Source organism: Panicum virgatum, chromosome 8N, assembly GCF_016808335.1.
Source record: "Panicum virgatum strain AP13 chromosome 8N, P.virgatum_v5, whole genome shotgun sequence".
Lineage (NCBI taxonomy): Eukaryota > Viridiplantae > Streptophyta > Magnoliopsida > Poales > Poaceae > Panicum > Panicum virgatum.
The window spans coordinates 34,555,024-34,568,925 of NC_053152.1; the positions used below are offsets into that span (position 1 = coordinate 34,555,024).

At 55.5% G+C, this 13,902-nt stretch overlaps 1 protein-coding gene across 5 annotated transcripts in view; it reads right to left on the bottom strand.

Annotated features, from left to right (window-relative positions):
- The window catches only part of LOC120686267, a 45,379-nt gene that overhangs the window by 25,035 nt on the left and 6,442 nt on the right, over nucleotides 1-13,902 (bottom strand). For all 5 annotated transcript variants that reach the window (XM_039968454.1, XM_039968455.1, XM_039968458.1 and 2 more), the window contains 3 exons: nucleotides 13,573-13,888; nucleotides 6,359-6,487; nucleotides 6,165-6,245 (listed from right to left, as the gene is read on the bottom strand). In XM_039968454.1, the coding sequence (XP_039824388.1) occupies nucleotides 6,165-6,245; nucleotides 6,359-6,487; nucleotides 13,573-13,888 (526 nt within the window). The remainder of the gene's footprint in view (nucleotides 1-6,164; nucleotides 6,246-6,358; nucleotides 6,488-13,572; nucleotides 13,889-13,902) is intronic.

Below are 13,902 nucleotides of genomic sequence, written 5' to 3' on the forward strand. Positions count from 1 at the left end.
TATCTTTGGGACCAATGATTAACAGTTGGCAATTAAAAGCTGCATATATGCCAATGCACCTTGGTGATCTCATGCTTCATCGCGGTGATTAAAATCTACTATGATCTGCTCTCCTCCCCGCATCCCACACGCGAAGTGGGGCGCGTGTCACCCAGCGCGCGCACGATAGTGGTGGTAGGTCTACCTCGTCTAGCGCTCGCGTCCAGCACCCTCGCCTCCACGCTACTGAACGATGGGCCGTGTTGCTAGCTATGGCCCGCTATTAGCTCCTGTTGCTAGGTGGGTGCGCTGCTGTCCAACAGTGGGGTCGGCTCCTGTACGCGGGTGGGGTGGGCAGCGGCTGCTGACCCGCTTTGCGGCGCCCAATGAATCTTACCAGTGGGGCTACGTGCTGCGGTTGGCCCGCTTGTCAGTAGGTGGTGCAGGGTGCAAGTGATACTAACGAGCAGGAGAGGGAGCGGGGCGGGGCGGTCGATAGGCTTCCGCTTCCTTGGATTCTGGCGAGGGCTACGCTCGAGCAGCGCGCGGGATGAGGCCGTCGGCGGTGGCGCCTTTACGCCGGCGTGCGGCACCCCATGCTACTGAGCGGTGAGGCCCGCTTTGCCGTGGTTGGCGTCGATCTCTGGGGGTTGCCGCGGCAAGGAGGCGAGGGGGCCAGGAGCGTGCGGGATGGGGCGGCGATGCCTCTACGCTGGCGTGTGGCGCCCCGAGCTGCTGAGCGCTCAGCTGGGCCTGCTTCACCGAGGCTGGAGTTGACCTCTGGTTGCTGTCGCTGCAAGGAGGCGAGGGGGCCAGGCGCGCACGGGATGGTCAGATGGGGCGGTCGACGGCCGGTGGCACCGCAACATCAGCTTGTGTTGCAGTCCCCTAGTGAGCATCCTCCTCTCAATCTCCTTTGCTCCTTGTTCATCCTCCCCCCCCCCCCCCTCTTCCATTTCTAGGATTCGGGTTTTAGGTCTTTGTCGTCACAGATCTACTCAAGCCTGCTTCTTCTTTTGCTCCAAGGTGTTAGATCTGAAGATGGAAATAGGATTCAATTTGGGAAGGGAAGAAATCCGGTGAGACATTTGTTAGATCATGTAACCACTAGCATGTTGTTGTTTTTCTACCATCCTTTTCCGCAACACTTGCCTGACCAAATGCTCATGGAGTATAAATTGAGGATGCACAAAAAATGGAGAACTCTAGTATTTTGTTCATGCTATAGAATTTTTTGGTGATCAAGACTCAAGAGTGAAGGTTTCTCATGATTCTTTTCCTATGATGCATCAGGAGTGGAATTATCATGCTATAATAATTATTTTCTCATGATTACAGTGGATGATTCATTCAAGTTCTTTGACACTTGTTTTTAGACCAGAGCAGGTGAGATGCCGATGACCAGAGCAGGTGCTATGTCTTTCTACTAAGATGGTTATGTGCAGGGCGTCAGCTTTGCTGAACATTCAATTAGAGGCCTTTCGGAAGTGCAACCTTCTATACATTTTTTGATTGGCTACCCGGGAGAACTTAGGTTTCTTCTTGTTAGAGTATATTAGGGATATATCTATATTATGTAGATTAGGATTGTATCCGTATCCTACCATATTTGTAGCCTTGTAGGAGAGGCTCCTTGCCCTCCAGGTCATGTACACCTATATATTCAGCTCCGTGCCTCAAGCTAATTGTTGTGGACACAATGTTCGGCAAGAAATACCAGCGCAGGGGCAAGCTGTCAGCGTCCACAACAAATTAGGCATCTTTATCTTGTTATTTCAGTTGTGTTAGGCTTAAACATAGGAGTGGTTTGTTAGGATACAGGCTATTTAGCCTGGTTGTTGGCATGTGTTTGGGGAAGTAGAAGGATAGCCTTGTGGTGCTCAGAGCCTCCTGCGTGAGGGCGAGCCAAGGAGATATCCGATCTGCTGAACATTCTATCTATATTCGGCTGATCAATAGAGCAGTCCACATCATTTGGTAACAGTCTAGGTCTTTCCTTGGACTAATCCAATCCGCTATCGCCTGCCCACATCCCCCCTTCCCCGGCGCGCCGCTAACCCCATCGCTCCACCACAATGTCCAAGGACGGCGACAACACGCCGACCACCCAGGCTTCCATGGAAGCTATGTTTGACAAGCTTGTAAAGATGGTCGGCGACCTTGGCAAGCGCATGGACGGTGAAATCTCTTCCGTCCGCCAAGAAGCCAGCCTCATCTCCACCTGGGTCGTCAGCAGTACGCCGCTCCTGGACAAGCAAGGCCACAAGATGCGATTTCCCAAGTACGGCGGCAGCGACGATCCCATCACTTGGCTGCACAAGGGGGAGCAGTTCTTCCGCGCCTACGGTACACCGAAACATCTCAAGGTTCCGACGGCATCCTTCTATCTCGACGGCGCCGCCGGCCAATGGTACTACCGTTTGGAGAAGAATCAGGGCGTTCCATCTTGGATGCAATTCGTCGATGGCATCAACCGGCGTTTCAGGCCGCCGCTCCGCAGCAACCCCCTGGGCGAACTCACCCAACTCCGCCGCACATCCACCGTCGACGAATATCAGGAGCAGTTCCTCATGCTCCTGGTGCGCTGCGAGGACGTCACGGAGTCGCAGCAGATCGCCATCTTTACGGCAGGTCTGCAACAGCCCCTCAGCACCAACGTCGAACTGCAGAAGCCGGCGACGTTGGAGGACGCCATGGCACTCGCCCGCGCGTTCGAACGTCGCCAACACGTGGCCACGGAGCTGCCCGCCACAGGAGCGCGCGTGCCGTCTCGTGCGTCCCAGCGTTCCCTGGCCTCCTCGTCTCGGTCGACGTCGGCCCCAAGCGCCGTGCCCAGCCCGGCGGTAGCAACACCCAAGGTGCCGACACCGACGGACGGCCGCTTCAAGCGCTTGTCACTAAAAGAGATGGCCCAGAGACGTCTCGAGGGGCTGTGCTTCAACTGCCCCGAAAAATTCTCCAAGGAACATGCCAAGGTTTGCTTCGGCAAAGGCATCTACTACCCGGAAATCGGTGACGATGACGCATCCGACGACGGCACGGCAGAGGACGACATCACCATCTCGGTGAATGCGGTCACCGGCATCCGCACGTCCTCCACACTCCAGCTCCGCGCGACGATCGGTGGCGCCATCATGATCGCGCTGATCGACTCCGGCTCTACCCACTCCTTCATCTCCGACGCGACGGCACACCGCATCGGCCTCAAACCGGTTCTACAGCCGGGTCTCTCGGTGGCAGTCGCCAACGGCGACAGATTGCCCACATCCGGGGTCTGTCAAAGGGCGAACCGCGAACATGGACATCGCCGGCGAACCCTTCTCCGTCGACATCTACACCATCCCATTGGTGGGCTACGATCTGATCCTCGGGTGGAATGGCTGCGCACTTTGGGACCGGTGGTCTGGGACCTCGACAAGCTGTCCATGACCTTCTGGCACCATGATCACAAGGTGCAGTCGACCAGGATCACCGCCGTACCATCACCGCGGCTGACGGCGACTCAGGGCATCAACCCTCTGCAGGCCCTACTCGCCGAGTTCGATGACCTCTTCACGACTCCGGTGGGACTGCCACCGCCAAGGTCCCTAGACCATCGGATTCATTTGCTGCCGAACACGCTGCCGGTCGCAGTGCGCCTATACCGGTACGCACAACTCCTCAAAGACGAAATTGAGGCCCAGTGCCAGGCAATGTTGGAACAAGGCATCATAAGGGCGAGTACATCGGCGTTCTCATCACCGGTCCTGCTGGTCCGCAAGCGCGACGGCTCTTGGCACTTCTGCGTCGACTACAAGGCTCTCAACAGCAAGACCGTCAGGGACAAATTCCCCATCCCGATCGTGGAAGAGCTCCTGGACGAACTGAAGGACGCCGTCTTCTTCACCAAGCTCGACCTCCACAGCGGATATCATCAAGTCCGTATGCATCCCGACGATGTGGCCAAGACGGCGTTCCGCACACACCACGGCCATTTCGAGTTTTTGGTGATGCTGTTCGGCCTCACAAACGCCCCTTCCACATTCCAAGCTCTCATGAACGAGGTCCTTCGGCCGTTCCTGCGTCGGTGAGTACTAGTCTTTTTCGATGACATTCTTATTTTCAGCCGCACCGAGACAGAACATCTGCAGCACGTGCGCGCGGTCCTCAGCACTCTGCGCCACCATGGGCTAGTGCTGAAGCGCTCCAAGTGTTCCTTTGGGGAACGCCGGATTCACTACCTCGGCCACGTCATCGAGAACGGCGTCGTGTCCATGGACCTCGACAAGATCAAGGCGGTGCAGAACTGGCCCCTGCCGCGCTCCCTCAAGGCACTCCGTGGCTTCTTGGGCCTCACGGGGTACTATCGGCACTTTATCCACAACTACGGCGTCATCGCCGCTCCACTAACGGCCCTCCTCAAGCGGGACGCGTTCCGGTAGGGCGACGCGGCCACGGCAGCGTTCCATGACCTCAAGCGTGCACCGACTTCGGCCCCAGTGCTCCAGCTACCCGACTTCGCCGAAATGTTCATCGTCGACTGCGACGCGTCCGGATTGGGCTTTGGCGCAGCACTGCACCAGGGTCAGGGCCCGATCGCCTTCTTCAGTCGGACAGTCGCCCCACAGCACGCCAAACTCGCAGCCTACGAACGCGAGCTTATTGGTCTCGTGCAAGCCATGCGACACTGGCGGCCATATCTGTGGACGACGGAGTTCATTGTGTGCACGGATCATTGCAACCTCAAACATCTCCTGGACTAGCGCCTCTCCACCATTCCCCAACACACCTGGGTAAGCAAACTATTTGGATATAGTTTTCAGGGTGCTTGCTCAGTCACTCTCCCGGCCGGAATTCCCCCTGTTCGATGCGTTCCGGCGGGAGATGCAGGATGGACCGAGGCCGACGGGTTCGTGCTGCACCAAGGGCGCATTTACGTGCCGGCGTCGTCGTCGCTCTGGCCCCAGCTGCTCGACCACGCCCATGGCACTGGCCACGAGGGCATCCAGAAGACGCTCGCCCGGCTGCGCTCTTCGTTCTACTGTCCACAGGCGGCCAAGCTCGTCCGCGACTACATTCGTGGCTGTCTGGTGTGCCAGTGGAACAAGACGGAGCACCTCCACCCGGCCGGCCTTCTCCAGCCCCTCGACGTACCATCTTCCGTGTGGAGCAACATCGCCATGGACTTTGTCGAGGGTTTCCCCAAGATCGGCGGCAAGTCGGTCGTGCTCACGGTGGTGGACCATTTTTCCAAGATGGCTCACTTCGTGCCATTGGGTCATCCGTACATGGCTCTGTCGGTCGCTCAAGCCTTCTTCGACAATATTGTGCGACGGAGCTCTTCTCCCTCGCCGGCGTGAAGCTCTGCCTCAGCTCGGCGTTCCGGCCGCAGACCGATGGCCAGTTTGTTGCTGTTTATTGCCTTATGGTTTACTTGCATTTAATTGTTCAAATGGTAGGACGCGCATCGCACCAAATGTTCTAGTTTGATCAATGGCTTCTTTAATACAATGACATGCAGGCATGCAGCACTCGTGCGTGTTCAGGGGGTGTCATTAGCAACTGCTTAGGTCACAGATGTGGAATTATCCCATAAATGGTGTTGGCTACAATCCCGGTGTTCAGTAGCTAGTGTGCAGTCTGTCCAGTCCTTTGGTTTGTTCAGTTTTCAGTTAAAGTCAGTAGAGTTTGTTGGAAGTAGTCAGATTCTGTTAGTGGTTGGAACTGTAGTGCCAGTTGCTTGTGGCTAAATTCTAGATGGCCACAACGGCCATTTCATCCATGGAGTTATCAATAAAGAGCAATGTAAAACCAGAAGCTGCATCTTGCAGCACCAAATACTTGTGTTCATCAGAGTTGAGACAGCAGAGTCCTACAGATATGAAGGCCATAGCCTAGGTCTAAAATCTTCTGGATGTTACAAATGATTCTGTGCGTGTTGTCTAAGGAACATATTACAAGAGTGAGGGCTAGCTAAGGAATTAACCCTAACTAACCATATATAGCTAGGGAGTTAAGTCAATACAAACTAAGATATATAGAAAATCGCTCACAAGAATGTGAAATAGGCTCCTTTTAGTGAAGGGATGTTAATATGTTATAAAGCTACAACAAAATATTTACACTTAACTATGAGTTACATTTACAACTAGATAGCAACAGTTCAGTAAATCAAAAGAACGAGGAGAGAACATTTTAACAGTTACCTCCAAGCAGTCATCCATTGCATCCACTTCTTCCAGCATTTTCATGTAGGTAGGAAGGTATCTTTCGAATTCTTCATTAAGCTAAGAACAAGTACAGAAGTAATAAATTTGAAGGAAAAATAATCACTTAAAAATAAGGTAAGGCAGGTAATGATACAAAATTTCGGGTATAAAAATAAGATAAAAAAACAAACCTCCCAATTCCACACATCATCCTTTGGGAAATCCTCTGGCACAGCATGAGAAGCACGCATACGAATATATTCCAATTCCTTAGCTAACCAGTCTTTAAAGTGATCAGACAACCCTTCACCCGAAATAACCTGATAAAAGCACATATTGTATAATCCCAGGATGGAGTCACAACGTTTTATCAGCTTGACTTCACATGGGAAACTTCCACATTTGAATTAATACCCTTGTCTTTCATTGTATTTCAGTTATCTAACCCTTAATCTACTTTAACATTTCAAAATTACCCTTATAGCTCATTAAGACTAATCAAACTAAAATATGATAAAGCAACTGGCAGGAGCAGCACAGAGATTGCATATGTTACTATCATATCACACCCTTTCCGAGTCTTCATTTTCCAAATAGAGGTAAAATTTCAATCAAGTATCACTCTCCATCTTTTACAATATTGTAAGGTCTGTCTCATGCTAAGGCCCCGTTTCATGGCAGCGCTCGCTCCGCTCCGCTCCCAGCGAGATTCCGCGGAGTGCTGCCAGAAGGGAAAAACGTCGCCTGCTCCTCTCCTAAATCAGGAGGAATCAATTTGCGTGATTACACATCAAGTGGGGAGCGGAAAAAAACCTGCTCCCCACCGATTCCCTTCAGCTCCCTGCATCCTTCTGCCCACGCGCCTGCCCCGACGGACGACGGCAGCAGCTCATCCCGGCCCGCAGGGCCACAGCTCACCCCGCCTGCACGACCACCGCCTGCCCCCTGCCCGTAGGTCTGGCGGCAGCTCATCGTCAACCTGCAGGTCCGGAGGCAGCTCATCACCCACGCGCCGCTCGCGCCTCCACCCCGGCAGCCACTCATCCCCCGCATGCACAGCTGCTGTCCCCTACACATAGGTCCGGCAGGAGCTCGTCGTCCACCCGCCAGCCCACTGCTCACGCCCCTGCACCCGGTGTTTGCTCATCCTCCGCCACCGCTCGCTCCCGCACACGCGCGGCGGACACCCATCCCATGCCCGTAGGAGTGATGGCTACTCTCTGTTTTTAAGGCGTCGCCTAGGCGACAAGGCGGTTTCCCATCGCCTTGCTTAAGGCTCGCCTTAGCCAGCCTAGGCGTCGCCTAGGTGACTGAGCGGCTCCCCATCGCCTCGCCTTACCGCTTTAAAAACTTTGTGGCTACTCGCCCTACCTGGTGGATGCTCATCCCCACCTACAAGCCCGTCATTGCTGCTTTAGGCCGTGGGTGGAGAGGAGCGGTGGCAGCAAGAGAGGGCGAATCTGCAGCGGCGAGGGTCATCGGCACCTGGAGGACATCGGTGCTATCGAGCTGGAGCCAAGGAAGAAGCGCTTCCAAATGGTTTATTTGGGAGCGAGAGTAGCTAAAAGCGAGAGCGACAGGGAGTCAGAGCTGGAGCAGCAGGAGCGGTTTTGGAGCGCAACCAAACGGGGCCTATGCATAATGAAACAAAATTGGGCTTGCCAAATGTATGAAACAGTGATGCTATTATGGGTCCATTGCCCATGGGCTAGAAGAGCTGACCTGATCAGAGATAGTGGAAGCCAGGGCTAGGGCTGCCACTGCCAAGACACCTACGGTCCACAGGAGGGGTACAGCCAGCAAGCTGTCACCTGCCACTGTCACCCCCCTCATCAAGTTGACTTCGCCGGTAAGTTTTAGAGTCACCCACAAGGTTGGTTAGACTTGCCAGATAAGTTAGAAGTCATAGAATGGTTAATTCTTTAAGGGATCCCAACTGTTGACCCCTGGCTATAAAATATAGACAATGAGTGTCATTTAAGCACTATGTGTTGATCCCTGCAATCCAAGGGTCAGGTAAGCAACCTGCTCACCTTCCTCTCCCTCTCCTTTGCTCCAAGGTAGAAGAAGAGCTGAGCTCCTCTACACACACATACACTCACAGCTCTCTGCGTTGGCTGAGAGCTAGAGACTGGAATGTGGCAAACTGAACTGCCTTTTCTCATTGCATTGCACTCATATTTATACACCATTGCTACCTACTCTAAGGTGCTACCACTTATGACTAATAACTTCTATCATTAGTGGCCTAGAGCCATAAGTCAACAAAAGCTGCAAGTCAACAAAGGCTGCTAGCAAACTGCAGACTTGCCTTGACCAAGATCAGCTTAGGGACAGCTGCAGATTAAGTCTTACATTACTTCCCCTAATCCTGTTGCTAGCCTTGGACCTCATCCATGCCGATCATCTTCCTCAATTCCGAGAACCGAAGACGCCCGAGCGACTTGGTGAGGATGTCAGCGAGTTGCCGTCCGGTGTCGACGAACTCGATGACAAGGTGCCCCCCATCGACGCAGTCCCAAAGAAAATGGAACTTCACATCGATATGCTTGCTTCGGTCGTGAAAGACGGGGTTCTTTGCCAGCGCAATGGCCGGCTGGTTGTCCACCTTGAGTGCTGGCGAGCGAGCTTTAACGCCAGTGAGCTCACCCAGCAGCCGACGCAGCCAAACGACTTGGCACGCCGCGGTGGCCGCTGCAATGTACTCTGATTCACAGGTTGACAGCGCCACCACCTTCTGCTTCAGTGACTACCAAGCCACCGGTGCGGTTCCAAGGGAGACGAGCACACCTGTGGTGCTCTTCCGTCCATCCACATCTCCAGCCATGTCCGCATCGCTGAATGCCGTCAGCTGAAGCCCGCCGTGCCTGGGGAAGACGACGCCCATGTCCAGAGAGCCCTGGACGTAGCGCAGCACCCGCTTGACCGCTGTCCAGTGGTCCTCCCGCGGGTCTTCGAGGAATCGGCTCACATACCCGACCGCGAACGTGATGTCCGGCCGCGTATGCATCGGCCACCGCAGCCCGCCGACGATGCTCCGGTAACGCGTTGCGTCCACCCTCGCCGCCGTGCTGTTCTTCGACAGCTTGATCCGCTCCTCCATCGGCGTCGCCATGGGCTTGCAGCCCGTCATCCCGGCCTGCTCCAGCAGCTTGAGCGCATAGGCGCGCTGGCCCAGCGCGATGGAGTCCCTCCCTTGCTTTACCTCGATGCCGAGGTAGTAGGAGAGTACGCCGAGATCGCTCATCTTGAAACGAGCCGCCATCTCACATTTGAACGCTTCAATGTCCTGCGCCCGAGCTCCGGTGATGATCAGGTCATCCACGTACACGCCGACGATGAGCTCTTCCTTCCCCCGTCGTCGTGTGTACAGCGCATGCTCGGTGGCGCAGCGTGCGAACCCAAGCTCACCCATGGTGGTGTCGAGCTTGGCGTTCCACGCCCTGGGAGCTTGCCGCAGCCCATACAGAGCCTTCCACAGCCGGAGCACCTTGTGCTCTGCCCCCGGCATCGCGAAGCCCGGCGCCTGCTTGACGTAGACCTTCTCCTCCAGGTCGCCGTTCAAGAACGCCGATTTGACGTCGAGGTGATGGACCTGCCAGTCCTTTACCGTCGCAAGAGCTAGCAGCAACCGCACCGACTCCATCCGAGCCACCGGCGCGAACACCTCCTCGAAATCAATCCCTTCACGCTACACAAAACCACGGGCAACGAGCCGAGCCTTGTGTTTGACAATGGCGCCACGCTCGTCCCGCTTTACCTTGTAGACCCATTTCAGGCCAATCGGCCGGCATCCCGCCGGCGGATCGACCAGCTCCCAGGTGCGGTTGTCCTCGATTGACCGCATCTCCTCCATCATGGCCTTCCGCCAGTCCGCGTCACGCTCCGCAACCGCGAACGTGGCCGGCTCCTCCGCGCTCATGAGCATGAGCTCTGGATCGGTGAGACGCGAGGCCAGCCCCGGCAGCTCTGCATCACCGATGACGTCGTCCACTCGCCTGAATCAGAGCTCCTCTCCGTCGTGGTAGGAATCCACGAACTCCGAGTAGGAGGACGGGGGGATGCGAGCTCAAGATCCGCCGCCGCTGTCGGGGTCACCTGTTCTGGAAAAACAGGGGAGGCTAGGGACGCTGAAATCGCCTCGCCAGGACTTGGCGGAACCTCCGCCGTGCCAGGACTTGGAGGCTCCACCGCCTCCGCTTCTGGCTCCTGCGCTGCCTCCTCTGCACCACTCCGGCGCTCGATCACCAGCTGCTCGACGACGAATTCGCCCGTCAATCCGCCGCCGAACCCCTCTGGTTCCCCTGCCGTGGGCGTGCTCCAACTCCATGCCGCCGTCTCGTCGAAAACGACATCCCGGGACACCACCACCTTCCCCCGGGCTGGGTTGTAGAGCCGATAGGCCTTCGTCCCATCCTCATAGCCCAGGAACACCATCTTGGTGCTCCGATCTTCAAGCTTCCCAAGGCCTGGCTTGACTGTCTTCACGTGCCCGATGCAGCCAAACGTGCGTAGGTACGAGACGTTTGGCTTACGCCCATACCACGCCTGATACGGCGTCATCCCCTTCAGGGCCTTGGTCGGTGAGCGGTTCAAGATGAACACCGCCGTGCTCACCGCCTCGCCCCAGAATTCCGCCGGCATCGCCTTCGCCTTCATCATCGAGCGTGCCATCCCAACGATGGTTTGGTTTCGCCGCTCGACTACGCCATTCTGCTGTGGCGAATATGGCGCCGTCAGTTGACGCGCCACTCCCTCTCCTGCGCAGTAGCTGGCGAATTCCACCGCCGTGAACTCGCCGCCACGGTCGGTTCTGAGGACGCGCAGCCTTTTCCCGGAGTCCGCCTCTGCCCGCGCTTTGAACCGCCTGATGGCCTCCGCCGCCTCATCTTTGCTCGTCAGGAGCTGCAGCCACATAAACCGACTGCAATCGTCCACGAGCAGGAGGAAGTATCTCCGACCACCATGCGTCGCCGGCGTGATGGGCCTGCACAGGTCTCCGTGGACCAGCTGGAGCACCTCCTGCGCCCGGTACTTGGCCGTCTTTGGAAACGGCAGACGCCTCTGCTTCCCGGCCAAGCAGCTGTCGCAGAGCTCGTCGACGTGCTTGATCTGCGGCAGCCCAGTCACCATCTTGCCCAGGCGTCCAAGCGCCTCGAAGCTCAAGTGGCCGAACCTCCCATGCCACAGCCATGGTTCCTCCGTGCATGCCGCCGCGAGACACACCGGCTGCTCCACCTTCAAATCCAGGAGATAAAGCCGGTTACGGGAACGTGTTACCTTGGCGAGAAGACGCTGTTCCCGGTCCCTGATGCTCAGTACTCCGATCTTGATGAGCACCTCGGACCCGTGCTCATCCAGCTGCCCCAAGCTCACGATGTTTGAGCGCAGCTGGGGAATGTAGAACACGTCCTGGAGTGCGCGGTGCTCACCGTTGCGGCACCTGAAGAGGACCGTGCCCTGCCCGCGGATGATGACCCGCGAGCCATTGCCGAACTTGACCGTCCCGGTCTTGCTTTCGTCGAGGTCAGAGAAGGCGGCCCTGCTCCCCGTCATGTGGTTGCTAGCCCCAGAGTCCAGGTACCACCTCTGCTCCAGCTCGTCGTCGACCGCGCCCAGCAACACCCGCGCCTCTGGCTCGTCAAGGTTGACGGGCTGCGGCGCAGTCCTCTGCTCCGTGTCCGCCTCCTCTGCTTCGCCATCCTTCAGCGCGCAGTATTGCACCATCAACAGCGCGTGGTCGTCGTCGCTCTCTTCTTGAGCTAGGTGGGCCTCCTCCTTCTTCTCTTTCCGCTCCGGGCACTCCTTAGCCCAGTGCCCTATTTTGCTGCACTTGCGGCAGGCATCGGGGTCGAAGTTTTTCTTCTTTTGCCCCTTCCCGCGCAGATTCCCGCGCGCCTTGTTGCCGCCGGCATACCCGCCGCGGCTTGAGGAGTTCTCCCCGGTCCGCCGCGGCTTAAGTTCTCCCCGGTCCGCCGCTTCATGCGCGCGTTCCACTCCTCGGTGAGCAGCAACTTGCCGCTCTCCTGCCTCCGCTCCAGCGGCGCATCAGAACGCGCTTCGGCCAGGCGAAGTCGACCGACGACGTCCTCGAGTGAGACCTGATCCAGGTCCAAAGTGGCCTCGATTGTAACCGCCATCTGGCTGTACTTGGCCGGGCACGCGCGGAGCAGCTTGCAGACGACGTCCTCCTCCAACTTCTTCCCCAGCGTTGCCAACTGGCTTGCCAACGACTGGAGTCGGAGCGCAAAGTCCTCCACAGCCTCGCCGTGGCGGAACTTCAGGTCGTCGAAGTCCCTGCGCAGCTGTTGCGCCTTGGCCCTCTTGGCTCGATCCGAGCCAACGCGGAATGAAGCAAGCATGTTCCATGCCTCCTTCACCGTCTTCTTGTTGCCGATGGCCTCGTGGAACTCTGGTGGCGTGGATGACAGCAGTGCGTCCATGACCTGGACGTCTTCATCCTCTTCTTTGGTGCCGACTTCCACGGCCGTCCAGAGCTTGCGCGCCTTGAGCCGCCACTTCATCAGCACCACCCACTCGCCATAGTTGGTGCGAGTGAGCTGCGGCCAGTCCCGCGAGCTCGTTTCCCGCACCGTCCTGAACACAACCTCCGAGACATCCTTCCCCTTGTCGCCTGCACTGGACGCCGGGGAGTCATTGCCAGCCATCGTTCAGCCGCTAGGCTAGAACGACACCGTACGGCTCTGATGCCACTTGTTGATCCCTGCAATCCAAGGGTCAGGTAAGCAACCTGCTCACCTTCCTCTCCCTCTCCTTTGCTCCAAGGTAGAAGAAGAGCTGAGCTCCTCTACACACACATACACTCACAGCTCTCTGCGTTGGCTGAGAGCTAGAGACTGGAATGTGGCAAACTGAACTGCCTTTTCTCATTGCATTGCACTCATATTTATACACCATTGCTACCTACTCTAAGGTGCTACCACTTATGGCTAATAACTTCTATCATTAGTGGCCTAGAGCCATAAGTCAACAAAAGCTGCAAGTCAACAAAGGCTGCTAGCAAACTGCAGACTTGCCTTGACCAAGATCAGCTTAGGGACAGCTGCAGATTAAGTCTTACACTATGGAGGATTACCCTCTCAATACTCCAGCTATTATTCAGCCATATAATTCAAATCAACATGTAGCCTTATTATCCAAGGAAACAGACGACCTTACAACCACCAACTACCAGATAGGAACTTAGATTTCTCCAACTTTTTAAGGGAATCCGTTTAATATAATTTATCTTACCATAAAGTATTCAGATTTAAGGTACAGAACTAGCAGTAAGTACAGAAGACAACATTGAAACATGTCAAGTTAATTTGATCTCATGGTTGCAACCCCTGAAATCACTACTTTTACAAGTACAGAATGGAAAGAACTAAACTTAAGGACTTGCCTGATTATCCATGTACACTTCATAGATTTCCCGACAAAGACAAGTAACATTATTCCTAGCAACTTCTTGTGTGGTTGAATTTAGTGAGGAACTCAGCTGTGAGATTGCACTCTTGACATCGACACCAAGCAGCAGTATAATAGTTGGAAGCATTTCATCAAGAACAAACTGGTTCAGTCTCTCATTATTAGTAGCCTTTGCAATATGAATTAAAGAATAGCAAAACGGCAATGCATTCTCTGCTGCTTGATAATCCGCCAAACACCCAAACAAGTACATACTTAACCTCCGAAAGCAGTTATGGAGTAAAAGATACCTACAGGCAATCAT